This window comes from Paramormyrops kingsleyae, chromosome 6 (assembly GCF_048594095.1).
Source record: "Paramormyrops kingsleyae isolate MSU_618 chromosome 6, PKINGS_0.4, whole genome shotgun sequence".
Taxonomy (NCBI): Eukaryota; Metazoa; Chordata; class Actinopteri; order Osteoglossiformes; family Mormyridae; genus Paramormyrops; species Paramormyrops kingsleyae.
The window spans coordinates 27,503,153-27,530,793 of record NC_132802.1 but is presented as its reverse complement, the minus strand read 5'-3'; the positions used below and the strand labels follow the sequence as shown (position 1 = coordinate 27,530,793).

The following is a 27,641-nucleotide window of genomic DNA, read 5'->3' as shown; positions in this document are numbered from 1 at the left end:
GTGGCTCACAAGGGGAAGTTACCAGCAGAAAAGAGAATGAAAAGAATAAGTAATGAATATTAGTCAGATCTATAAAAAGGATTATCATGAAGAAAGAATCTGTCATTCTTTTGAAATATTTGAAAATTTTAGTATGTCATAATTTTACACATACCATGAACCGTGAACATGGTTAACACCCCGTCATGGGTTACTCCCTGCTTTACTGTCCAAACCAAAACTATGTCTGCAGATAACTAGAAAAATTATGATAAAAAAAATATTTGTGCATAAGTGGGATGTCATTCCAACTGGGAATGTGAAACTGGAAAGGAACACATCTGTCTTGTAAAACATGATCATGATATACATGATATAAATTTTTTAACATTATCCAAGATATCAGTATGAAGCAACTACCCATATATTTACAACTGGATTTTTCAGTGTAACAAGTCAGCGTACGCACCTGTCTTAGAGGTATAACGGAGCGTCTCCTGAGATTTGAGCCAGGATCTAAGCTTCCACTCATGAAAACATCTTGCTAACTCCATGTTAACCTCACTCACCTTCCAAATGCATGGATATTTAATGCACTCACAAATTGAATTTAAATCTATGGAATGCCCAATGCAAAGAGATTGTTGACACTGTTTGTTTTGCTATATTTGCAAAAAAAGCACATGTTTCAAAACACTCATTCGTGCTATCATCCATCTTCCTGCCCCTTGTACACTACCAGACTGCAGAGAGCTTGGAGCCCAGCCTATTACAGGTAAACACTACGGATGGGATGCCAGGCAAACACACACACAATATGGGCAATTTTGAGAAGCCAGTATGCCTAACTCTATATTTTACAATATGGAAAGAAAGCTGCACCAGATGGGGAAAGCATAGGACCTCCACTCGGGCAGGATGGAACCCCCAGTCCTACAGTAGTGAAGCAGCCAGGATGCCCACTACACTCCTTCAGTATACTGCTGATGAGTATGTAGTTTGACTATACTGATTATTAGTATGTTATTTGAGTCGTCTTGCTAAAGATGGAAGAACACTACAAGTGACTCCCAGCTGAACTAATTAACAACTGAAAACCTAGATGAGCAACAAAAATCAGAGATTGAAAGCTCATCAATACATCTCTATGTGCACACTCAAATGGAGAATATTCTACAAAATAATTGTAACCCATAAAGTATTAATGGCATCTGTGGGAGACCTGCAGGAATCAAACAAGTAAAAATTTAATCAACCAGTTACTTACATCTATGGTAATGTCCTAGCTATGTTTTAAATATACTGTATGAATCAGTAAACAAATATAGTATTCAATATATTTCTCTGCGCTAGTTTAAGACACGTCGTTAGGTAGATGTATCGTTTCTTCTCTTATGTTATTTTGATTGTTTAGAATTATTAGAGCAAAACACAACATACAGTATATAAATTGTTTTATTTACGTTTGGTTTTAACCTGAATACAATTACTTAGGGCCCTTTAAAACAAAGACATTGAAACACTGAATCAAGCACTAACGCTAGACCTATACGTCCAAAGGCCTTAGAGACGCTCACATTTACGGTAAAGTATGACAACATGAGCCGTAATGTCACTAATAATATCACTAACTGTTCAGTATCGACGGTGACTAACGCTAATAGTAAATATCTGGCATTTTTCTATTCTATCCCCCAAGAGAATAAATGGTGGGTTGAAATACAAGGGAAATTATAGTGATATCTCAGTACATTTCAAAACAGAATATCTGGGTTTTATATATCGACACGCAGTTTAAAGTAAGCAGACAGTGCCTCAGTGCGTCTCAGTCGTTCTGCGCTTTTTCAGAGGAGCGCAGGGAAAAAGAGAAGAAGGAGGGGAGGGAGCGTGTGAGAGAGAGACTGGGAGACGAGGAGACTGGGAGAGGAGACTGGGAGAGCAGGCAGCGGCGGCGTGAGCAACAGAAGTACCGCGATCCCGTCCATCATCATCGCATGCAGCAGTCAGGCGTCAGGGGGTCGCCAGGAGAGCCTGCGATTGCGGGGTGTCTCCTGGTCCATAGTGAAGAAGGAATGATCTCAAGCGCCGGAATCGTGACCCTTTAAATGAGAAAAGAACTCTAAATAGCAAAGGTGGAAGAATTAAGAAGTGACTGCGTTTTTATCTATTAACTGCACATATAACCGTTTAGATAATAGGCTAATAATAACTTCATTTTTGCGACATCCCAACAGACTTGGATAACTGCGAAGAACGAAGCAACAGCTTACCCCGCCAAAGGAACACTTTGCAAAGTAAGATCATTTTCTTTGGTTATTTTATTTTAGTTTTGGGGAAATTTATAGTCAGTTAAAAAGCTGGTATCTATGTATCATATATAGACTTGCCTTATATTGCTGCTTTGACGCAGCAGTGCAATACTTAAAAAACTAGGTTTTTCCAACGCCCTACGTGTTTTTTTCCCCAGTAACCATACGTTTAATTAACGAAATTATCACTTGTTTTCGTTTGGATTTTTGACAAAATGAATACAGACAGATCCACCACAGATGTTTATTTAATACACTTTATATCGTAAAAGGCGTGCGTACAGTATGTATACATCTTTACATTCGACACGGAAAAACATTGTTTATAAATGTGTAAAGGTAAACATGCGTGTAAACGTTAAAATACACGTATTTTTGGATTTTAGACCGCACAGCAGCGTAAGAGAGCTACTGTATGACAATAAAACTGATCTTAAGACTCCCCGTATTTCAGTACTTGTATTGGCTCAACAGGTTTCAGACCTCTTGTATTGAATCTATACGTGTTTGTATTCATAAAAAAACTTAATGCTGTTTTTGAAAGCTCTAAAACATATATCGTTTTCGTTTATGATTTTTAGGTTACAGTGAGAAAGTCATTTGTAGAACAATTATTCAACGATTGTAGTATAGTATTATATACGTTTTTAAATTTGCTTATTATAGTTACTGGCAATAAATATTTAGCAATTGTATAACACACTTTACTTTTTTGTCTTTTCAAAACTCATAATAATACACATCATTACAAATTCATCTTTATAGCATAGCGATTATCAGTAAAATGTCAACGTAAATGAATCCATATAATTACAGTATCTACCATTTTTAAATTGTAAATGAGTGTTACTCATTCAGCAGATCTGTGCTTTCACAGAAAGCCGTAAAGTTGTAGAACTATAATGTGTTGTCCATAAAATAAAATGAATATTTGATCAGCTACTCAATATTATTCTGTCACAAGTTTTACACCTCTAAGATTAAACCTTTATGATTTTTGAGTCACAGCCTGTGTTTTAAACATAGTTAGATTTTTTTTTTTCAATGCTTCTTGGTACAGAACATAACCTTCACACCATGGTGTAGTCTATTCAGGATGTAATTATACTTTGGAGGATACAGACTCTGCTAGCAAATTACTTGTTTGTTGCGGGGGTATGATAATGTTTAATGTTGTGTAGTAACTGCGAATGTCAACAGCCTGAATCGGTTATTAACAACTACCTTAGGAACTTGGCTGAACGTGACTTTTTTTGTATGTGTTTTTCGTTACATAGATGGCTACTGATCTGAAGATACCCTGCTTTTAGAACAGGGTGCCCCCGTTGCCCTTGCCCATAGCCAAAGTCACCATGGCAGCGGGAGTAGCAGCGTGGCTCCCCTTTGCCAGGGCTGCCGCCATCGGCTGGATGCCAGTGGCCAACCTGCCCATGCCCATGGCTCCCGCTGAGAAGAGCAAGCGGCAAGACGAGCTAATCATCCTGAATGTCAGTGGGCGCCGCTTCCAGACCTGGAAGAACACCCTGGACCGCTACCCAGATACGCTTCTTGGTAGCTCTGAAAAAGAGTTCTTCTATGATGAGGAGACCAAGGAGTACTTCTTCGACCGTGACCCTGACGTCTTCCGCTGTGTCCTAAACTTCTACCGAACTGGAAAGCTGCACTACCCTCGCTATGAGTGCATCTCGTCCTATGACGAGGAGCTGGCTTTTTTCGGCATCATTCCCGAGATCATCGGCGACTGCTGTTACGAAGAGTACAAAGACCGCAAACGGGAGAACGCAGAACGCCTCATGGACGACCAGGAGGACAACAAGGACAGCAAGCAGCCTAATGTGACATTCCGTGAGACCATGTGGCGAGCGTTCGAGAACCCCCACACCAGCACCATGGCCTTGGTCTTCTACTACGTCACTGGCTTCTTCATTGCCGTCTCTGTCATTACCAATGTGGTTGAGACTGTGCCCTGTGGAGCCACCCCCAATCAGAAAGACATGCCCTGTGGTGAGAGGTACACTGTAGCATTCTTCTGCATAGACACAGCCTGCGTCATGATCTTCACCGTGGAGTACCTGATGCGGCTTTTTGCTGCACCCAGCCGCTATCGTTTCATGCGTAGCGTGATGAGCATCATCGACGTGGTGGCCATCCTGCCCTACTACATCGGCCTAGTGATGACCAACAACGAAGATGTGAGTGGTGCCTTTGTCACGCTGAGGGTCTTCCGTGTCTTCCGGATCTTCAAATTCTCCCGCCACTCTCAGGGCCTGCGCATCCTGGGCTACACACTGAAGAGCTGTGCCTCAGAGCTGGGCTTCCTCCTCTTCTCTCTCACCATGGCCATCATCATCTTCGCCACCGTCATGTTCTACGCAGAGAAGGGCTCCACCTCCAGCAAGTTTACCAGCATTCCAGCTTCCTTCTGGTACACCATCGTCACCATGACGACCCTGGGGTAAGAGGATCTGTTTCCTAATTTTTTCTTGCTTGTCTGTCTCTCAGTATCCCATTTGCACTTTGTCTGAAAAGTGTCTCTTTGGCTCCAAGGGGGAGTTGGCAAAAAAATAAAACCTGACTTCAGTATCGCACAAATAAAAGGAATCCACACTGGCGATCCAAGGTTTTAGGCAAGCACTCTTTTCACCCCCTTAAACAAGACACAGATTATGGGATGGATCAGGGCTTGACAGTCTGCTCTTTCTGTGTATTCCTTTTCTTTATCGCCCTCCCTCCCCCTTCCTGTCTTTCTCGCACCCACACACTATGAATCTCCATCACTAACTGTGTTTGTAAGCACACTGTGATCAGGGATTGAGCTTCAATCATTTATATGTTTCCAGGGGATAGAAATTACGTTACGGATGTGTGGACACCCAGACAATTCTTTTTTGAGTTTTTTTTTCTCTGCCAGTTCATTTTATTCTGTTGAATTCATTTTGCATTATGTACTTTTTAATCAGGGATAGAAGAGACTAAGTTGTGCATTGGCACCTTTGCTGCACTGGATGGTTTTTAGGAGGAAAAAAAAAATTATTATTATTCATTATTTATAATAATTATTCTTATTGATGGGTTGATTAAGTTGATCGATTTTTAATGAATTTGTGTGCCTAGCAAGTATATTCACGCTTCATACTGAATGTCAGAACTTAAGAAGCCACTACACTTCTGTCAGTGCCAGCTATTCCAGCCACCTGTTAGCGCATGAAATTATGTAACTGCGAAGGGTCTGGACAAAGAAGTTTTTATTTTTTTCAGATTTTCTAAAGGGTCACATGCAGATGTCACATATTTGACTCATAACCTTGCAATATTTTAGGTCTTTTAATAGCTTTGTATTCTCTTGAGAAAAATCTTCAGTATGGTTATGGCGATTCCATACTCATGTTTTTCTTTGTACTGATAGAAACCAAGCGAACAAGTCGACAGGCTGACAATCGAAGTGTTGCCGTGATCTCACATTGCATTTGAGAACCATCCAGTGCCATCATTACGTAAAGAGTCATCAATAAAGCACAAGGGCCATAAGTAGGTGGGATCTGCTGTATCCGCCGACTAATACTTCCTGACGTTCTCCGTTCTGCATACCTGAGATTTGGACGCGATGTTTCATTAGCTCTGTTGATGCCTGTACGGGGAACTCGGGGTGTGTTGAGCAGTGAGACCGCCAGGGGTTTGCACTGATCAGAGCAGGACATTCTCCTGGGTGGGCTTAGCATCCTGCGCTAACAGGAAACAAAGCATCGGTGATGCAGAAAGTGGCAGTCGCGGTATGATGGATTACAGACCGTTTACCTCCTTTCTGCTGGAATCGCTGCTTAATGTTTGCTCTAAACACACACTACTTTTTACGATTTAAATCCCTTGCATCTCATGAATAATGCAGCATTTACCTATCGGCATTTACCCACCCTGGTATTTTTAAATTTATTTTTTTTTTGGTGAAAGCACAAGCGTGTGCACCCGCACAGACCAACAAGATAAAAATAGACTTGTCCAGGAGCAGTTTCTCAGAGGCGTGTGAGAAGAGGATATGGGCCAGTTCATCTGCATTCTGCCCCGTGTCCTCACAAAGACTGTTATCATACCCGCCTCAAGGGAGCTGTGGTTAAAGCACACCTTCCAAGGAAGCCACAGACTCTCCAAGAAACTTCAGGGTTATGTCGCATGAAATTATCTTTGACTATTCTTTTTTAAGGTCCCTTTTGGTTGTATTTCTGGTTTATTTACATAATATGCTGCGCTTTGCTGCATAAAAGCTTTGTGTGAACCGAAAATAACCTGACACTTAGACAGGTACCTTATAAACAATGGCACTGGTACGATCCGCTCCTCCTACTAATTATCATTTCCTACAGAAAAGCTTATAGTGTCATCCACCATGTAATTTATGCAGTGTACTTGATTACATTTACACATTGGCTCCATGGCCAGGGAAGAGACCTGGGATAGCGTGCAGGGAAACAACCTTCACAGGCATTTCTTTAAAATTAATTTACTGCCTTGTGAGGACTGGCTGAATCGGAGCTCCATCCCAGACTGAACCAGTATAGATCGTTAATAAAATGGATTCTCACCTTTGAAGGAAGGGCATTTGTACACATTGTCATTCTTCTGGAAACCAAAAAGGTTTTAGTTCCTGCAGATTGCAAAAGGCGGGATCGGATGTTTTTTGGCTTGATTATATCTTCCTACAAGGAATGCTTAGTTAATGTATTGTATCCAAGGCAGACTTGCAATCGTCAGTAGAACTGGAGTTTGTACTGAGGGGCAGTCACAGGAACGTACCAGGTACCTGAACTCATATCAGGAATTTTTTTTAAACCAGTTTCAACCACTGCTTTTTGGATTATTTGGATTGAGGGGCTTTATTTTTTTACTGGAAAAGGAGAAATCTTTAGTATTCCATGATGAAAGTACTTTTGTTTTAAACTATGCATGACGTTCTGTCACTAAAACTGCTATATAAACATAAGTATTAATTAACATTACTATAAAAATTCCCAAAAAATTGTGACCTACAGGTATATTGTGGATTGTGATTATAACCAAAAGTATCGTGATGTGACATTTTGGCCATAGGGCCCACCTCAGTTTCCATCCACAGTGGGGCGTCCAGCCACTCACCCTTTCCCCCGTTACTAACGATGCTTCATAAGTGAAGTAAAACACTCATGGGAAACATGTCTGTTGTGTGGAAGCAAGACATTAAATTAGCAGTGTATAAGACATGAACAAAACCGTGGGGGAACTACCCCAAAAATATCTAGAACAACCAATTTGACACTATACTCATGGAGCCATTTTTATTTGAAAATGTTGTTTCAAATTCTTTGCTGCAGAACGCTAATTTCATTAAAGGAGATTTAAAAATGTAGTATGGAAATTATCATTACACTAAGAAAATCAGTATCGGTCAGAATCGGTATCGGCAGTCAGCCTTAAAAGAAGTCAGCAATCGGTATCAGCCATGGAAAATGCAACTGATTCATCCCCAGTCAAAACTGATTATTTCAAGTAAATACTCCAGTTAATGGTGAAGGCATCGGCAGCAGCGCACACATCCATTCTCTCAAATTGATCATCATTTATACATTACTATACCTCTTCTTGTTTACAGTAGAGAAACGAAAAATAGGACAAAAGGCCTCATGACTGACCCTAATAAACAATAAACAAATAGCAGTGAAAGCCCTGTTTACAGAGAATAGCAGTGATTTTGAGAGCCATTTTGAAGGCTCTTTAACTGAATAAATAATTAATGATATTTAGTTAAAAAGTCTGGTTGTGTTGCCACCTGTTGTACAAAGGGTATCTTTGCACAGTTTGCAAATTACGGTAGATTGGTCGACGTCAGATTTGGCGAATATAAACCATTTCCACACAATAAAAGCAGAACCTTTTTTGGAACCAGTTTTTCCTCATGCTGCACGCTACAGTCATGCGTTGCTTATCGTCAGGATAGACAATTTTGTTGTTGTGTGAACATCGCAGTACTTACAGTACTTACACACCTAGACTAGAGAACACCTTCTTTATAAATAGGAAGAGTACACTGTAAAATAACGACAAAAAGCACAGTATAGTAAATACACAAACCGTGCAGTAACATAGTTGTTTATTGTCATTATCAAGTGTTAGGCCTATGTACTATGTACTGTATATAAGTTTGTATGCTAAACGTTTATGCGATAGGGGCAGCACAGTAGGTTTGTTTACACCAGCCACCGCAAACATGGAAGCAATGCCTAGCAGTATGACATCATTGGGAATAGGGATTTTTCACTTACATCAAAATTTAACAGGACCACCGTTGCATATGTGATCTGTCGATGACCAAAATGTCATTATTTGGCACATGACTATCGTATTTATTTGACAACATAGTCAACCTGACTATGGACTGTTTGTTGTTTATCGTGTGAAACAATTTCACAGTGTGATGGTGTATAAAGTTTGTTTTTTCGCCAAGTTTGGTAACTAGTCAAAAAGGATCAATTAGCCACTGAATTGAGATCGACAGACAGATAGTTGACAAATAAGTGAGATATACAGACAGCACATTGATGTTATCCCGGCTGAAATTGCTTTGTTTCACAATTGTCTGTTTTTGTTGTGTTAGCCAACTTTTGTTGCAGCCTCCAGACACACAAGTATCATGTGACAGGCACTTCCCCAGTTTGTTCTGTCGTTATATTAATAGTGTTAAGTAGTGCACTTGTCACTGGGCATTCTCTGCGACAGTACAAATGTTTGCAATGTACTCTTTGCCTCACTTAAACGTAAATGTAGTGCTGTGCAACGATTCTTACGATACCTCTGAAATGTGTATCATTGTACAATTGTAACCAGGTACAATTAAATACCGCCATATGACCCACCACTAGACTTGGGACAAAAGGTAACGTTAGTCGGTAAATAACTTGATTGGCTCATAAAATCAGTCGTAATTAAACTGATTGACTGATTGCCGATCAGCTCCAATATAAGCGAAAATTCAGTTTTCAGTTCCTCGCCGATCGATCGGTGCATCCTTACTTTCCATTACCTCTTCATGTGTATCTTCACCCATTCATCTTTTACCGTCGAATCCTGGTCTTCTTTACTAGGTCATGTATATGATTCTTTATAAAGTTCTATAAATCTACTTCTACTTAAAATGTATTATTCTTCCGATCAGGATGAGCAGTTGGAAGATGGATGCAAAAATTGGATTCTAATAAGTAAGTCTTTCAATGTGAGTCTCATTAATAATGTCTCCTTTTAATTAGCATATAAAAGCCACATACACAAAAATTCCAATAATATTTAAGGGAATGTTTTTGCATCACAATAAATTCAAAAACACCACCAATCTTTTTACGCACACAATTTTTTCTTGATTATATGCACAGATGCAATAAAGATTTTTATATGCAGATGTGCCAATTTAAAAAGCTTGCTTTAGATTATTGTACCAGGCAGCCATTTCACAACAACCATCTGATACAATTATAGGATAATTGATGATAGTGGAGTATCTAACAAACAGAGCTTAGTAATTAAACTGCATTTGATATGATTTGGCAGCTCGTTGGTTAGTACTGTAGACTCACATCTTCATAAGCAGTTATGGAAAATGCATGGTCGATCGGGACTTTAATAGAAAAAAAACAATTTAATATGCAATTTTAGCCTATTTTACTTTTAGAAATCTGTAGGTTTATATCACTGGTGTCCTCTGAAGAACCGTGGCTTTGGCCAATATAACAAGTCCTGAAATGTTCTACCGAATTTATCTTCTTCTTGGATCATAATTAATAGATTGAATACAGATATATACTTGTTGGCTACTTTATTAGTTGCATATGACTAGCAACAGGTACTCCCTGACCTGTTGTAAGTTCAGAGAAGCCATTTTGCGCACTGTCGTACTGAGCTGTTATTTTTGCACTTGTGGCCTTTCTGATAGCTTTAACGAGTCTGGCCATTCTCCCCCATCCTCTATCATTAACAAGGTGTTTTTGGTCACAGAAATGTCCCCTACTGGAGGTTTTTTTTCAGCGCACCATTCTCTCTAAACTCTAGACACTGTAGTGTGTGAAATGCTCTCAGAATCACTTAGCCAATCTAAGGCTCAGCAGAACAGTAGCTGAACCTCTTGTCCCTGTCTGCGTGCTGTATGTATATCGAGTTGCAGCTACATTATTTGCTGTTTGGAGGAGCAGTCTGTTGGAGTGCTGTTTAATGAGAAGACGTACCTACTGTAATAAAGTTGCCAGTGGTTGTACTGTACTGAATGTGCATACAGAACCTTCTGTGGGTAACCTCATTTCTGTATAAGATTGCAGCACTCAAGCATACCAGTTTTAAACTTGATAAAATTTTTGATTTTAGTTGGCTAGCATGTTTTGATAAAGACAGCAGTAAGTTGGGCACTGTGCTAACAGTTCTGGGTTTGAATCCCAGGGCGCAGATTTAAATGGCAACCTTTTCCTTTATATTCTAAGTGGCTTTGGATAAAAGCATTAAATAAATAAACCTTAATATTGGTAAAATTCAGTGGAGATGACTGGTTATCTGGGCTGTAGAACGGCATGTGTGAATCAATAGTTGTCGTGGTTTTGTCTACGATTAAATCAGGCAGAAGTAGTATTTAGACTGAGAATTTGCTTCAATTTAAGCACATTATCTCTCTCATCCTGCAGGTCATTGAAGGGGTATTAGCAGAGACTTTTATCCAAAATAATATGCAGTTGACAAAAATGCCAACCAATCATTGGAGCAACTAAGTTTAAGGGCCTTGTTCTAGGGACCATGGGATTTGGACCTTCAACATTCCGATCACAGAAACAGCATCTTATCTGCTAAGCCCCCATTATACATAATAGACATCAGTCTGAGCTCAAAGTGATCTTCCTTTGCACTGGCTTTTTAAAACTTAAAAGTCACTGGCAAATATTCTATGTAAATGTCATAGTAAATAGAGTATAGGAAAAGGGTTTTTTCAAAGCTATTGTGTTTTATTCCTTGTTACATTAAGGCTTTCAAAAATAAAAGCGTTGATGATCTAAATAATTAATGAAAAACTTTACAATAGACAAATAGGTGTTTTTAGTTATTGTAAATGCAGAATATTATTTCTTGGGTCCTTGTTTATCTGCTTGTTGGCCATTGTCTGTTTATAGTAGAATAATATACATGCCTTGGCTTGCATCTGCTTGTTTAATCTCAAGACTTTTCCTCACAGTCCTTAAAAGAATGTGATAATTGGGCTGGCACAGTATAATTACCTCTGCATTAACCCTGCATCCGAAATTAACATCTCTCACACCGCAGCCCTTGATCCTGCGCTCATTTGTTCATTTTCTGCCAGGACTTTGTGGTCCCTCTGCCCGTCCGTCTGGGTTTGTATGACTCGCGCCGACCTCCACCACGCCGAGAGGGCGAACCAGCAGGGCTCCTCAGGTCTGCTGCTAAACGCAGCCGAGAGTGAGAGCGGGACCAGCATGGCAACAGGCGCCTGCTTTTGATCACGCTCCGTCCCGGAAGGTCCTTGCAGTGGAATTTTTTATTGTTGCCCGCATTCCCCACCGCCTGCCCCCACTGCACGTTTTTATGCTCTATCCAGTGAACGGCCGGGCCGCAGCACCTCACGCGTGCCAGCCTGCCAGATTATCCCAGCCGCCGCAATTATCTCCAGAACCTGATTATAGCTGCACTAGGCTTTGCGCTTAACACGCTTAGAAACAGGTGGATTAGCCTTAATGGGAGAGTTGTCAGATGCGGCGCATTTGCTCAGGATTAAGAAGAAATCTGCAGCTTTTTTGGGGCGGTTTGTGGACTTTGTGCGCAAATGTACGACAGCCTTGCTGGTGGTTTAGCATTCTTGCCTTAGCCGCGGCAGAAAAAGCCCCCTTTATTTCTCCCGCTTGGTTGTCTTCCAGCTAATCTGCAAAATAAATCCCGAATAGCATGGCTTTCACTCTGATCTTGCACAGGTGTGCATGAGAATCTGCGGTGAGAGAGATGCTTGTTGTATTTGGGCAGCTGAAAAAAATATGACAGACATAGTTAAGCGATAAAGTGTTTTAAGATGGGAGCAGCATTAGGCATCACGCCCTGGCAGGCCCATCAGTGATAGGTCATGCATTCAAATCGGACAGAATGGCACATGTCCAGTTCTCTGCAGTGGACCTGGCGAGTCCCAGCAGCCTGAACGAGAGGCGTGTGAGGAAAGAGATGGCTAAACACGGGTGACACAGGCTTGAGACTCTGGCACTAGATACAACCTACAGTGTTACCCTCTGTCACGCCTAACAGGTTCTGCAGGGCAGGAGGGAGAAATTGTGGTGTTTTTGTGCCCACGATCAACATAGGACGATAGAAGTAGGTGGGGATTATGGGAGGGAATGGACGTTAATAGCGACATAAGCCGTCTTTCATTTTTGTGGGGTCCTCTGGTAATTCAGTCCTGTAAGCGGAGATGGGTTAATTTTGCATAGCCTGACATAAGTAGCATAGGGATTAAGGATTTGGGCTTACCAGGTTCAGGCTGTTGAATGCGTTCCTTCTCCTGTTTCAGTGACAAAGCTACGGGCATGCTAATGAATAAGGTGTAAATGTATAGCCTGGTTCGGTTGCCTTTCAAGAATAGTGTCGACTGTTGAGATAAACAGAAGATATCGAGCATGGAGTAGCGTGTGTGGCAGCGGCTGTGAGTATGAAGTGGTTGCCTTTTGGCCACACTGGTGCCGTCATTATTGACACAGAGATGGAAGAGATCATCATCGCCTCCTGCAGGTTGAGCTGTCACATAATAAATCACAGGGGTGACACACTCGTTGATGGTTGTGCTACAAGATAAATGATAATAATAAATCCAGTCATAATTTATTATAGCGCCTTTTTTGGCACTGTTGGGTTTCAATTGTACTTGGACGTCTAGAGAGTATCACTTCCTACGAAAGGCATTGATCGTTCGATGTTTGGCAGTCTGTTTGGTGTTCTTCTGAAAATAGACAAACCAGGGATTACATGTGATTACTCGGGTGCAGCAACAAACCATAATAAGAATTCATTATTATTGGTGTATAATTTCAGTATGATCACGTCAAGGTGATGAACCTTTTTATGTATGCATACTAAATGATTGTTATATATGTTATTATTAAGTTTAAATTTGTGACATTCATGTGTGTAGTGCTACCTCTTTTGAAGGATGTACAAAAAGTACTTGTGTTTTTATTACATGAGAATTGGGGCAATGATAGGTGTAAAACAAAAAGGTATGTCCCATTTTGGCATTATAAGACTGAATCAATTAACACACCTCCTGACTTCCTCTCTTTCAAAGCTATTTTAAGCACACATATGCCCAGCGGTGCTGTCATTTGTTATCTGCCCCCTTCACTGCTCATTCTGGGGTGACAAAACCAATTGTACTGCCAGAATCAGTCTGCCGTGGATTAATGTCTGTCTGATTGTTTTTCAGTCTGCTGCTTTGTGTACCTGCCGGACCACAAGCCTTACCCAACATCACATGCTTTTATTCAAATCAGCCATATTATACTTTTTCAATTTATTACTGATTGCATCTGGAATCGGTCAGGTATTGTAGCTTTCTCAAGGATCAAACAACAAGACTATCACCCTTAAATAGAGATAAGTCAAGCAATTTATCCCTTACATTCTTGTGCAAATGTGCTTCTGTCATTTGTTTTTGTGAGAAGATAATCAGATAGGGTGAGCTGTTTGCATAATTTGATAAACTGATCTGATTTGGGCCCCATCCACTTTAATAATCTTTGGACCTCACCCTTAGTGGGACATTGAGATAAAAAATTCTTGGAAAGCATTGATGCTACATCTAAAGCTGAATAGTAATGAGACTCGTACTTTTCATTCATTCATCTTCCAACCACAAGGTCAACTTGGGGGTGGGGCATTGCCCTGTGACCTATCCCCAGCAGCGTAGGGCACGCACGTCCCCACAATCATTGACACCAGGTCAGCCAAGGACACGTCTTTGCGTCAGTGGAGAATGTCTGAGTACCTGCAGAAAACACGACCAATACAGGAAAAACTCCACACACATATAGATGCAGCAGGATTCAAACCCGGAAGCCCTGGGCTTATGAGGTAAGAGGGCTGCACACTGAGCCGGCAGAATGACTTGATCCCCACAGAAAATATTTCAAATGACAGTGGATTAGCAGAATTAGTTACAGGGAGAACTGTACCGTAATGCCTCCACGGTGCTATGGGGGACTAATCAGCAGAAATTGGTTGCAGTCATAGCTTTTAACGTGGTGTAACCAGTTACTGAGCACAAGAGAGCAATTAGGTTTTATTTGGGAACATTGTGTGTTTTATAGCTATCTGTTAAGTTAATGGCATTAGTATGAAATATTTGTTATTTTTGAGTTTAGATTCCCATGAATTAATATTCAGTTTCTGGTTGATCTGATAAATTCAGTAACAAAAATATACTATATATACTATGTACACTCAGTACAGCAAATTCATCAGAACTATGCAGAACTAGATATTTTTAAGGATTACCATTGTTAAATTGGGATTTATGGCAAATACTCCTAAATACAAAGAAACTGACCCATTTACTTATAATACAGAAGGACATCATTTTTTCAGCAGGGTGCATGAAGTTAGTTGTAATTTAATTTCATAGTTAATTTCCGAATTAATGAGGCTAATCGCGGTTCTCTGTCTGAGCTCGCATTCGTCAGTTTTGCAGTCAAGCATGTGCTGAATCATGAGATACCACATTCAAATTTCCCTGTTCAGTCATTTCCTGTTTTTCCTTTCATTACATGCTCTCCGTATTACAGCAATGACCTTGCCACTATGACTCTGTGTTTAACATGCGTGACCAATTTTACTCGGTCCACAAGCTCTGTTTTGACCTTATGTTGGATTCAAAGGAGATTATAATTTCCTGGATGTTGTATGGGGAAATTAGGAGGTACCATATCGAAGCTGGACATCTAATACTCTTAAATTGCTTTTAGCAAGTGACACATATTATGTTTAAAAAACAGGATGCATAAATTCCATTGCAGGAGGTGAGTCATCCCCATTGATTTATTTTACTCTACATAACACAGGTATTCTTCATTATTGTTACGTTATTGTCCACTCATGCTTATGAAAGGGATCGTTACAGAGATTTATGACAGGTGAATGCCCACATGCAGCATAGAAACATAAGCACAACATAAAATGTTTTAGTCGCACAGTCTTGATTTTCTACGATGTTTCCATATTTCTTCATTATTCCTTCAATAATACTAAATATTCATGTATTACACTTGATAATACAATTCAGCAGCCAATAACAGAGCAGCAGTAGAACATTGTTAATGTAAAACAATATCCTAAATAATTGTCACTAGTTATCATTAAGGTATGTATATTGTACAGCAGCTGTGGGCACTTTTTATATTGTGATGTCACAAGGCTCAGAGGACTCAAAGATATAAGCACACAGACTGAAGGACAAAACTGTGTGTGTGGGATTGTGGGAAAATTGACAATAATGGCAACCAGGATTCTGAGCCTGCCGTTTTCCATCATCTTTGCTCGATTTAGCCCCAGTCTGGAAGCTCTGGGGTGGAGTTGATCTTGGATGTTATTCTGCTGGTAGCAAACAGCAGCATACCTGGCTCTTCTTGCTGACAGAAGGAGATTTTCGGATCACCGGGTAAAATCTCTGCCAGTGAAGTCTATCAGAATGCTGGAGCATATAGGAATATTCCCACGTCTCACTGTTTGCCTGTGACAATGAATGTGATGCATCTGTTTCTGTCTGACCTTGCGTAAAGAACGTGTAGGCTGTTCCATGTTTCATCCCTGCCTGCCTCAGCAGCACAACCAAAAACAGCCATTAGCACCTTTTCACAAATTAATGATTGCCAAGAGATGAGTGCTGCAGCAAATAAGAAACATCCCTTAAGAGTTTGTCCACTCGTACTGTACTCTAGTTGGCATCAGGAGTGGCTTGAGTCCCGTTCATTCAAAGGCAGCAAATAGACTTCAAACATTTGGAGTACAGGTCAGTGTGCTCGCAGACTCAAATTACAGGAATAAATAGTTTCATGTTATACATCTAGTGTGTCTTAAAATTTAATTAACTCAATTTAATTCTGAAGAGACATAAGCTTTAGTATATCTGTGCTGCTGGGTTATGATTGGAAATAGCAGACCTGCTGGTAATTGAATGAATATCCAGTCCAATAAGTTTTAATAACTTTAGGTCTACCATCCTTGTATTTTAATATTTTACCCACGAAATTCATCTTCATTCATGTCTATAGCAATAATATTCAGTCTTTTGTGTGAAAAGAAATCTTTTACTGAGTGAGATGTTCAGCTCAGGTCAGCTCAGTTGGTAATCTGACAACAACAGATTGCCACTCAAGGCATTGTACATGGGGTTACAGGACACGAGTATTTTATATTCATGCAGGAAAGTCTTCGTGAGTGAACAATAGCAAATTCAAAGAAAAATTACAGAACTGGCCCATCAGAATCCAAAAAGTTTAGATTTTTTTTCCTCTACTAACATGTGCAAACTCCAACAATGCATCATTGTAAGGCTATAATCTATAAGAATAATGAGATGTGTGTTCCAGTGTCTGTGCACAATTCTCAGATAAACTAATGAAAGATTACCACAAAGAAGTCAAACTACTCGACATGCTAAAAAGCATACGGTAAAAGGGAAGAATATCAGCAATATTGTCAATCAAATATAACAATTTATTTTTCAACCTAAGCTAAGAATGAATGAAAACAAAATTAAGTATTGAGGGAGAAAAATTGAACAGGAAAAAATGGTTAATAGTATGAATAGGCTTGTAAAACCTCATTTCCATTACATATTGAATCTTATAAAACAACAGAAAATCCAAGGCACCCTTTCTCAGTCCCTGTTTATGTACAGTACCAAGGGAACAGAACTCAATGTCTCCGACACTGATTTGAGTTTAAAATATATGCAAATGAACAGTGGCAGCTATAATTAGAAGACGGCGTTTCCGCCTTACACTTGTGTGTGCAGCACTGGTGTTTTTAACAAAAGGCCAAAGAAGCATGTATGTCAGAGGAGTCGTGGTAGGGTGAAGGATTCTGGAGATTCTGTGTGTTAGCTGCCCTTCTGCAGTCAGAGCACGGTCTGTGACATATCAGGAGTGACTATGGTACAAATCACCCAATTCCATTCCACAGAATTTCCTTGGTGTAAGTGTGTTTGTGTAACACTGTGACCTGCACTTGGAAGAATCTTTATCTTCTCGCTCTTTGTAAAGATCTACACGCCGGGCACTCAATACTGTGCGGCATCAGGCCTGTCTGTCTTCATCGTTGTTGCATTTTAGTTGATGCCCTTTTCCATAACAGCTTGCAGACCTTTCATTGCAGACATTTAGGATTGTTGTCAAGGTAAATGACTTTGCTCCAGGGCTGTTGAGTCACTGGTGCCGTGGCACAGATGGTAACAGAACCCTCAATCTCCAGCCCATGATATCTAGTTCTTAGCTGATCTGCTGAGGCCCCTTTCTGGCACTGCGATCACTTGATGAATCAGGAGGGTATTCTTCTGGGGGCGATGGAGCTTCAGTGAGGTGGCAAGGGGCCACTTGGGTTTGGCAGCATGATGAGAGCCTGTAGCATTGCTTCAGGGGTTGCCGGTGTGCCCACACAAACAAAGCAAAATGCTAAAACAGAGCGATAAGCTAAGAGCATGCTGTGTTCAGGCATTAAGGTGCAGTATCTGGTACAAAGGCTATTCCAGGAGGCGCAGGCTACAAAGCAGGGGACAACCTGAGAGGGACGCCAGGACAGCACAGGACACACACACACACACACACACTATGGAGCAGTTCAGGTTCATCAGCTTACCTGGAGTACCTGGAAGAAATTCACGCAAAGGCTTTAACAAAGCTGGTCATGTAATAAAGCCAGTGAACTATATGGCAAGATGCTGACCCAAACCATCATACATTTTGAGAGTGCTTTGTATGTATGTAAATGGAATAAGGTGTGCTGATAGATGCAGTCCAGCTCATCTCAGTGTGTCCCCCAGGATGGTGACCCAGAACTTCTGACGCAAGGGGAAGGACACGCAACAGTCTGACTTCATCTGCAGACTGCTGTTGATGTGGCAGCACTGGGGCACAAGCAGCTTACACATGACTACACCACTCCCAGTTATTGAATAGGATGATCATAGTGCTCAATTAATAAAAGGGATTAACATGCTCTTCCAGCAAAGTTGAGTACTGCAAAACTTATGTGCAAAAATAAAATGCAGACATCTTTAATCACTTAAAAATGTGTGCTATAACAATAAAGCTATTGGATGATGTTTTCTCCATCATCCAATTAACTCATCTTCTACGGCTCATTCTGGGCCAGGTTGTGGGGGCAGCAGTCTACAGACCATCTTCTCCCAACCACCTTCTGCAGCTCCACCGGGGGAATACCAAGGCGTTTGCAGGCCAGCCCAGAGATATAATCTCTCCAGCGTGTCCTGGGTCTGCCTTGAGGTCCCCTCAAAGTGGGACATGCCCGAAGCACCTCCTCAGGGAGGCGTCCAGGAGGCATCCTAGACACCTGCCGATGCAGAGGAGCAGTAGCTCTATTTTGGGAGCCTGCAGAAGTGCTTTCCTGACCTGAGCCGGGTGAAAAGGTTGCTGTCCGGGTGGATTGTGCCCCTGCTGACTTTGACAGCTGTGTTCCTGCACTGTCTGAAATAAATGTCCTGCAGGGGGCTATGAGTAAAGACATACCAGCTCGGTGCCTCTCAGCCAGGGCGTCTCTGTAATGGCTTCCAGCTCCTCTCGAGAAGTTTGGTTCCAGAGCCCCAGTTACAGGTATGTATTGAGATGAGCCCGATTTGACATTATCTCTCTACCTCCTGCACTAGCTCAGGCTTACGGGAGTTTAGGTACATCAAATATGGTGAGTAGTTATACTCAATCCCGTGTTCTGTACTACCAAGTATAGTCGCCTATATGTGGCAATAATCACTCTTATAGCCATAGTTATTTCTTTAACCTGGTCTGAATTGTTTCCTGGCAAGAGCACCTTAAATGCCACAAGCAGACTTGCAGAGACTGTTTCTGCCTGACTCCAGTAATACAGATACTCGGTATCCAAATATTGGTCCATCAAGGCCCTGCCCTTGAATGTAACCCGAAACTCATTCAGGCTTTGCCTGGCTGGACCTCATGGGAAGAGGCCCGACCACCAGGCGCTCGCCTATGAGCTGCCCCCCTGGCCTGGCTCCAGGGCGGGGCCCCAGTCTCCATATTCCAGGAAAGGCACATGATCCTTGTTCTTGGGTTCCATGTTGGACATCTGAATTGCACTTAGCCTGGTCACTCACTTAGGACCAATTTACCTTAGGAGACCCTACCAAGTGCCATTACCCCCGACAATATAGCTCCTCGGACCATGGAGACACATAGACCCCTCCACTGCAGTAAAGTGCACTTTCCTGGAGGGGTACTCTTTTATCCAGTAACAATATTTCTATTAATGTAACTATATGGGTTAGACTATATATATTTAAGACCCAAGGACCGGCTTTAAATTTATTATTAAGCCTTAAAACAATATACATTTGTCCTTTCACCACAAAATAATTACACAGTGTCTTAACATAAACAGCTTTAATATAAATATGTCAAAAAGAGAAAAAGGCATTGCCTGCTTGCAGACAGCACCACACTCGTGATATACAGGAAACCACCGCACAGAAAAAAAAGGAAAAAAATTAAAACACAAGCCTCTCCTATTCATCGCTCTTTTCCTTGTTATTATCAAAAAATATTGCTCCGGGTGGCCTTAGCTCTAGCATGCAAACATGAGCTACAACACTTTAAACAACTAATATCCACTTCCATGGTCACTCCAATGAAAAATTAACAACACACTTGTCTGAATGACACAATGACAGTTTAAAAAGGGCAAACTCAGTATGCCACAAACACTGGGCCGGCACACGAAAGAGCAAACAGCTGCACATGCAGAAACACTGCTATATAAAATAAACTAATTTAAAATCAAACAATAAAAAATAAAGCTTGAAACACAGTGGCAGATGGAATAACCAACACACACATAAAACAATCTAAGTAATAACTTACAGTTTACAGCCACGTCTAAGATACCACCCATTGTAACGAACAGACACATGAAGTGTAAAGGCGCTCAGATGTGATACAACATCTGCATAGCCATCCGTCCAAGACCAGTTATTACCAAACTCAGCAGAGGACAAGCAGCAATCCAGCGTCCACCATGGGCACACTTTCCTTCATATCAATAGACCAACAAGACTTATAAAGATCCCACGAGACTAAGCATTTGGGATCAGTCGCCTGTTAAGACAGACTGACTATCACCTGACCATTTCCCACCTTAAAGGCACAGGCTCCATTTATCATGCAGGATCTAACCATTCATTTGGTACTCAATAAAAAAAGAGCATAATGGAGGAAATGCCGCACACTGGCTGTTACAGTCACTGTACACAGCGTGCAGTGGTAGAGGAGATGGGTAATTCAGGTCCAGAGAGTAAAAGTCCAGACCAAGATTTTGTTTCAACCATCCAGTTGAGCTTAAAGAGTCACAGTCACAGAGTACTTACCTGGTTTGTTCAAACAAAATCCCGGTCTGGACTTTTACTCTCTGGACCTGAATTACCCAGCTCTGTAGAGGAGTTTACAATAATTTCATTATTGTAATAATATAATATTTCATTATATATTTCTATTTAAATTTTTGCATGGTGCTGTGGTATTAATTTATGGTTTTTATTGTGTCATCTTTAAATTGCTATACTTCTTTGTGTTATTATATGATAGCACAAGATGTTCAGATGAATTCTATATTTTTGCATGATATTTCCTACCAGTACAGTTTCTCTGAATTTCATTTTTGGACTGATATTGATTTTTTTCTCCCCCAACCATTATTCTCGCAGCTGTAAAATAAATGTTAAATATACCTTTTGTCAGCTTCGGGGTGGGACGCGAGCACGGAAGCAGGCGAACGAAGCCAAAAGGTCCAGTTGAAGGGTTTATTGTAGGCAGAAGGACAGGTGCAGACAACGACGGACCATACAACGATGACAGATCTGGGGAATACAGACTGAGACTCGGACTAAATACACAAGACTAGGTAACAGAACGAGCTACAGGTGGGAACACTTAGGGCGAAACAGGAGGTAATGAGGTGGGCGTGGCACACATCGGGAGCGAACGGAGCGGGGCGTGACATAACCCCCCCCCAAAGGCGCGCACACCGGGCGCGCCAGGGAGGAGGCGACGGACGGGACGAGGGAACAGGACCTGAAAGACAAAACAGAACGTCAACCAAACCCAGGGAACAGGACGGAGACGCAAAAGACGAACAGGGACGAAACGAAGGACAGGACCTGACAGAGAACAGGGAAAGCGGAGAGACAGACCCAGAAGGGAGACACAGGGGGAACACCCACAGGCGACACGAAAGGGCCAGGGGTGCCAAAAGGAGGGACAAAGGGACCTGAAGGAGAAACAGGCGGGACGAACGGAAAGGGAGGAGGAACAAGGGGAGCACGAAAAGGCCCAGGCGGGCGACGGGCAGCGGCCGGAGGGGCCGCAGGGGAGAGGGAGAAGGGAGCAGGAGGGGACCACCCAGGGACCAAGGGGACGGGACGAGGGAGTGACGGAGGGGACCAGGAGGGAGCAGGAGGGAACACCAGGGAAGGCAGGCAGGAGGGGGAAGCCGCGGCAGGCGGAGGCGCAGCCGCAGCCGGCGAAGGCGCCGTCCGACGCCAAGCCGGAGCAGGGGGGCCCGGAGGCGGCCGACCGGGAGCCGGAGGCGGGACCGAGGACCGGCACCCAGGGACCAGGGGGGGACCCGGCGGCGACCGCCGACCCCGAGGCGCAGTACCCGCAGGCAGCCACCGAGCCAGAGCCAGGGGCCGAACGGGCGAGCCAGGGGGCATGGCGGGCGGGACCCAGGCCCGACGCCTGTGACCCCGTCCCTTACGGGACACTGACAGGCGGGGTCCTGGGCGGTGTTGGTCTGGCCGGGGTAAGGGCGAGGGAGTCTCAAGGGAGGTCAGGTCTGGGCAAACAAGTGTCACGGCCTCTAAAGAGGCAACAGGCGGGGTAGCCAGAGCCTCGGGTGTGGCCGCAGGCAGAGCGGCGGCCTCAGGCGGGGCCACGGGCAGGACTGGAACGGCGGCCTCTGGCGGGGCCGCAGGCAGGACAGGAACGGTGGCCGGCTGGACAGGTGAGCAGGGCTGGGCCGGCTGAACAGGCGGGACGGGCAGGTCAGGTGAGTCGGGCTTGGGTGTGCGGCCCGCAGGGGGCGCTTCATCGCGCGCCACCAGCACGCGGGCAGCAGGGGGCGTAACCGCGGCAACCTGAGGCAATTCAGGTGCCGGTAGGACAGGTAGTTTAGGTGCCGGCAGGACAGGCAGTTCAGGTGCCGGCAGGGTAGGCAGTTCAGGTGCCGGCAGGTTGGGCGCTGCCCTCCCGCGGCCAGCCAGGGGCGCTGCCGTGGGGCAGAACCCCCCCCCAAAGGCGCGCACTCCGGGCGCGCCAGAGAGGGACACCCCGGCGGGCGCCACCAGCACGCGGCCAGCAGGGGGCGCCTCGGCGGACGCCACCAGCACGCGGCCAGCAGGGGGCACCTCGGCGGATGCCACCAGCACGCGGCCAGCAGGGGGCGCCTCGACGGGCGCAGCCTCCACGCGGCCAGCAGGGGGCGTCTCGGCGGACGCCACCGGGACTGCAGGCAAGCCAGGCAAGACAAGCGGGTTCAATGGGACAGACGGGTCAGGCAGGTCAGGAGGCGCCGCTGATAAGGCGGCAGAAGCTGCAGCAGGGAAAACAGGCAGGACGGGCGGTGCCGCTGACGAAGCGGCGGAAGCTGCAGCAGGCGGTGCCGCAGGCAGAGCGGCGGCAGCTGCAGCAGGGAAGACAGGCAGGACTGGCAGGTTGAGCGGTGCTGCGGGCATCGCGGCGGTTGCAGCAGGCGGGGCTGCAGGCAGCACAGCCGCGGGCAGATCGGCGGCGGCAGCAGGCAGCGCAGCCGCGGGCAGATCCGGAGCGGCGGCAGGCAGCGCAGCCGCGGGCAGATCCGGAGCGGCGGCAGCAGGCAGCGCAGCCGCGGGCAGATCCGAAGCGGCAGCAGGCAGCGCAGCCGCGGGCAGATCGGCGGCGGCAGCAGGCAGCGCAGCCGCGGGCAGATCCGAAGCGGCGGCAGACAGCACAGCCACGGGCAGATCGGCGGCGGCAGCAGGCAGTGCAGCCGCAGGCGGATCGGCGGCGGCAGCAGGCAGCGCGGCCGTAGGCGGATCGGCGGCGGCAGCAGGCAGCGCGGCCGTAGGCGGATCGGCGGCGTCAGCAGGCGGTGCCGCAAGCAGTGCGGCGGCATCAGCAGGCGGTGCCGCAGGCAGTGCGGCGGCATCAGCAGCCGGCGGTGCCGCGGGCAGTGCGGCGGCATCAACAGCCGGCAGGTCCGGATCGAACCGGTCCGGTTCAGGAAGGAGGGGTGCTGAGCGCGTGGGCGCCTTCCCTCTCAGGGCTTTAGGAACCCGGGGAATGCTGTCTCTCGCGGCGCGAATTCCGCCTTGCCCCAGACGCTCCGGCCGATAGTGATAAGCCTCCATCGGAGGAGGCTGCTCCGGATGCGAGCTTGCCAGGCTCGTAGCGCTGGTGTCGGCGAAGGCGGGGAGGAGATAGCAAGCTCCTAGGAAGAGCGACGGAGTCTCCTCCTGTTGCTTCTCCCCTTGCTCGGCGAGTCGGCGTTGTAGCCGACGGAGGCATTTCCGGGCTTTACCCAGCGGGTACTCCTGCCCCGGCGGGCGCTCCTTCAGGAGCATGTCCCGGCCCCGGCTAGCCAGTACCAGGGCTAGCGGGTCCTCCTGTACCTCGGGCTGGGCGTGCCAGTACATGAAGTCCTGCAGCAGTCCGAGCCGGTGGTGCTCGGACTGCTGCTTCATGCTTTTCGGGAGATCTGTCATTCTGTCAGCTTCGGGGTGGGACGCGAGCACGGAAGCAGGCGAACGAAGCCAAAAGGTCCAGTTGAAGGGTTTATTGTAGGCAGAAGGACAGGTGCAGACAACGACGGACCATACAACGATGACAGATCTGGGGAATACAGACTGAGACTCGGACTAAATACACAAGACTAGGTAACAGAACGAGCTACAGGTGGGAACACTTAGGGCGAAACAGGAGGTAATGAGGTGGGCGTGGCACACATCGGGAGCGAACGGAGCGGGGCGTGACACCTTTTTTTCCAGAACACATAACTACTTCTGCCCTTTATGAGTAAAGGAAACATCACATGTGAGGTATAAAACAAGCTGTAGCGTGATTTCAGTTAGCCTGAGGATATTGCTATATCGGTGCTCAGAATGTGGTAGACAGCTACCACAGCAACAACGCTATGGGTGTAATATGATTCCACCAGCAGCGGAAATGCAAGAGTCTAAATTTAGTCCTCTTTAAAAACATTTACTGAAATAAAATAAGACAGAAGGCATTTCGTGCAGAAATAACCAAATTCAAAGTGTGATTAATGCAAGTGTGCAATAGCAGTAGACTTTAGTAACTAGGTACAAGCCCCTGTCTGCAGGCAATAAAAGGGTAAAATAAAAATGTTCTTGAAAGCTTTACAAAAATCAGCATGACCCCTTTTACTCTTTCATATATCTGTTACTCATATGGAGCAATGAGCGACATGAAGGCTTGTAATTTCTGTGTATTTTGCAATAATGCATTTGGCGCTCATAAACACACAAAATTATTTATGTTGCAAAACAAGTGTCTCTGTTGCATCTGATGAATGTTTGTTATTCAGGATCATTCAGTCTACATCCCCCAAGGGCGTTCTGCTGATAGAATGTGAGGATATCAGATGTTCATTAACGCCTGCATATTTTTTTTACTTCTACTGGAACAAGTATTGGTACACAGTCAGTCCATAAGCATCCGGTCTCCCCAGCGTGTGCATCCATACATACACGCCCACATGTACACATATACACATTTGTGTATATGTATGGATCTATGCGTACATTTTTTTATTCTAAATGTTAAACCTCAATATGCCTGTTTTAATTGGTGTCTTTTTTAGAATACGTCACTCACCTTGCGCACGTTACTGTGGAAACAGACTGTACATGAGGATCATTCCCTAAGTGTTGCCTATTGTTAGCCCATGCAAAGTGAAAGTCTCTCCCGCTATGTCATGTTTCATGCGTGCTCTGCCGTCATGAAAAGACGACCCGCTTTCGGTTCTTAGAAGATGCTAATCCTACATTTGCACTCTTTGATGCTCTCCGGCATTCGTTCAGTTTGGTTTGATTAGACGCAGCCACAATAGCAGTACTGTTGGCGCACCCAGGAGCTTATAGACAAGTTCAGTTATGAGCTCAGCCATTTGAACTGACTGCTACTATTAGCGCAGGAGACCGCAAATGGAGCCATATTCTCATAAACCACAGGAAATTCAAATAGACAGTGAGACTCTGAGGAATGGTTCTTTCTGCCAATTTTGCAAACCATAAGAATAGTTATACTGTGCCAACTCAACCAATGCTAAAATAGCCATTTTCCCTTTTATTTTATTTATTAATACTTTACCTCTGTAGTAACTCTGAATGCAGCTAAAGCCTTTTAAAAAGGCTATTTTCTCTGTTCCTGATTAGTGATTTATTTATTTATTTATTTTGAGAATTCTATTAGTAATACTCCCTCTTGCAATCAATAGTTTGCCATCAGCTCAGCGTGTTGGTGCCAAATGCCATAAAAGGCCTTTCATAAATTGTCTTTTGCTCCTCTGTCTGGGCTCAGCTTAAGGTTAATTTGTTTCTTGATCATCACACTTAATCAAACTATGAAATGTTGACTAGCTTGACAGCGTTAGCTGGGAAAGTTGGTATAATCTCATTTTATTGACTGCAGTCTGCAAACGGAATCACATAGAAGAAATGGAGAATACTTTGAACCATCCTGTTCCAATCAAAGGAGATGTATTGTGCAATGATTGTCCCAGCGACTGTATAGACTGGTGAACGGGGCTTGTGGTGGCTTTACTCAACGAATGACTCCAGATCAAGATGCGAGAGATACAGTATGGCTGAAACCAGAGAGTCAGATAGGCAGTTGCTGAGGGGGGCACAAGAAAAGCTTGGTTCCAGAGGAACCAGAGTTTAATGCAGATCCAAGAGACATTTAGATTCATACACTAAAAACAAAACAAACACATGCAGTATTTGGATAAAAGAAATATCTAAGGACGGGTAAAAGGCACATCTAAAGATGAAACCAAACCTAAACACAGGGATTATAACTTCTAAAATATATAAATAAGTAAACTATACCTAGCAAGGCTTTCTCTTGAGTTTAAATAGCCCTTAGATCTAGGCTGTAGATTGAGGTACCTGTAGGTAATTTGGTCGTGGGTGGAACGGACGGGTGTTGCTTTTAAACTCATCTACCATCAACAGTATGATGTTATAGTCATATAAGATTGAACAAGATTCAGAAAAATGTTGTATTCTTGTACTTCAGGTCTTTAATTTTATGCTTCTCCAAATGACAGGTCAGTATAGTGAACTACTGACATATAATAATGTACACCTGTGGACTGCGGCCTTCTAGTAAAAACGATACAGTGTATATAGCTTTATCGTGTTTATGGATATCAGCAGTTTGAAAGCTGTCAGGGAGGAATAGGAGCAGCAGCAAGCAGTGACCAGAGGATGTTAAAGGGCCGACTTACTCAAAATTTCTAGCTGTCTTGCTGTCACACAAGAATCCAATAGATTGTTTTCTACACTTATTTAGTATTGTTTTCTCTAAAACATTACAAAAGGAACAGTGCAGAAATATGGTTTGAATGTTCTCATACCCACATTCACACCCTCAAATACATAGTAATGGTTTAAAATAGGGTTTTTGTCAGTTTCAGAGTTGGGAGAATTACGCATAGACGGAATTTCACAATAGCCATCTGAGAACAGTATGACTAATGAAAATCAAGGAATCAAACTGCACATAGCTGTTAGGCAGCATCAAGTCTTCTCATGGCAGAATAGCTTCCCTTTTAGGGGATTAATGTCTTGTTCATTTCTTTTGTCCAAGCAATTAATTTTGCGCTAATAATATTGAAGATGATTGCCTGAGCCATCCACTTAAAGTCAATACAAGACAGGGAGCAACGCCTAATTATTTCAAATCAATTTTTCTGATTTACTGATTTGCTGTTTAATCTAATTTACAGCTAGAGCTCTGTCACTGCCCTCGTCCCTTAGCTCTGCCCCAGAGCCCCACCCCTCCA

At 43.9% G+C, this 27,641-nt stretch overlaps 1 protein-coding gene and 1 long non-coding RNA gene across 6 annotated transcripts in view; one reads left to right on the top strand and one right to left on the bottom strand.

Moving 5' to 3' along the window:
* The window catches only part of LOC140591653 (uncharacterized), a 36,169-nt gene extending 33,735 nt beyond the window's left edge, over window positions 1-2,434 (bottom strand). For both annotated transcript variants that reach the window (XR_011991936.1, XR_011991935.1), the window contains exons 1-2: window positions 2,250-2,434; window positions 1,950-2,078 (exon numbers count right to left, since the gene is read on the bottom strand). This is a non-coding gene — a long non-coding RNA (uncharacterized lncRNA). The remainder of the gene's footprint in view (window positions 1-1,949; window positions 2,079-2,249) is intronic.
* LOC111851101 (A-type voltage-gated potassium channel KCND3-like) overlaps window positions 1,577-27,641 on the top strand; it is a 120,138-nt gene continuing 94,073 nt past the window's right edge. The window contains exons 1-3 of one of the 4 annotated variants that reach the window (XM_023825650.2): window positions 1,577-2,111; window positions 2,214-2,273; window positions 3,566-4,743. In XM_023825650.2, the coding sequence (XP_023681418.1) occupies window positions 3,641-4,743 (1,103 nt within the window). In that variant the 5' untranslated portion in view covers window positions 1,577-2,111; window positions 2,214-2,273; window positions 3,566-3,640. Of the gene's footprint in view, window positions 2,274-3,565; window positions 4,744-27,641 lie in introns of all 4 variants that reach the window. The other 3 variants (XM_023825651.2, XM_072712968.1, XR_011991934.1) reach the window with 3 other exon arrangements.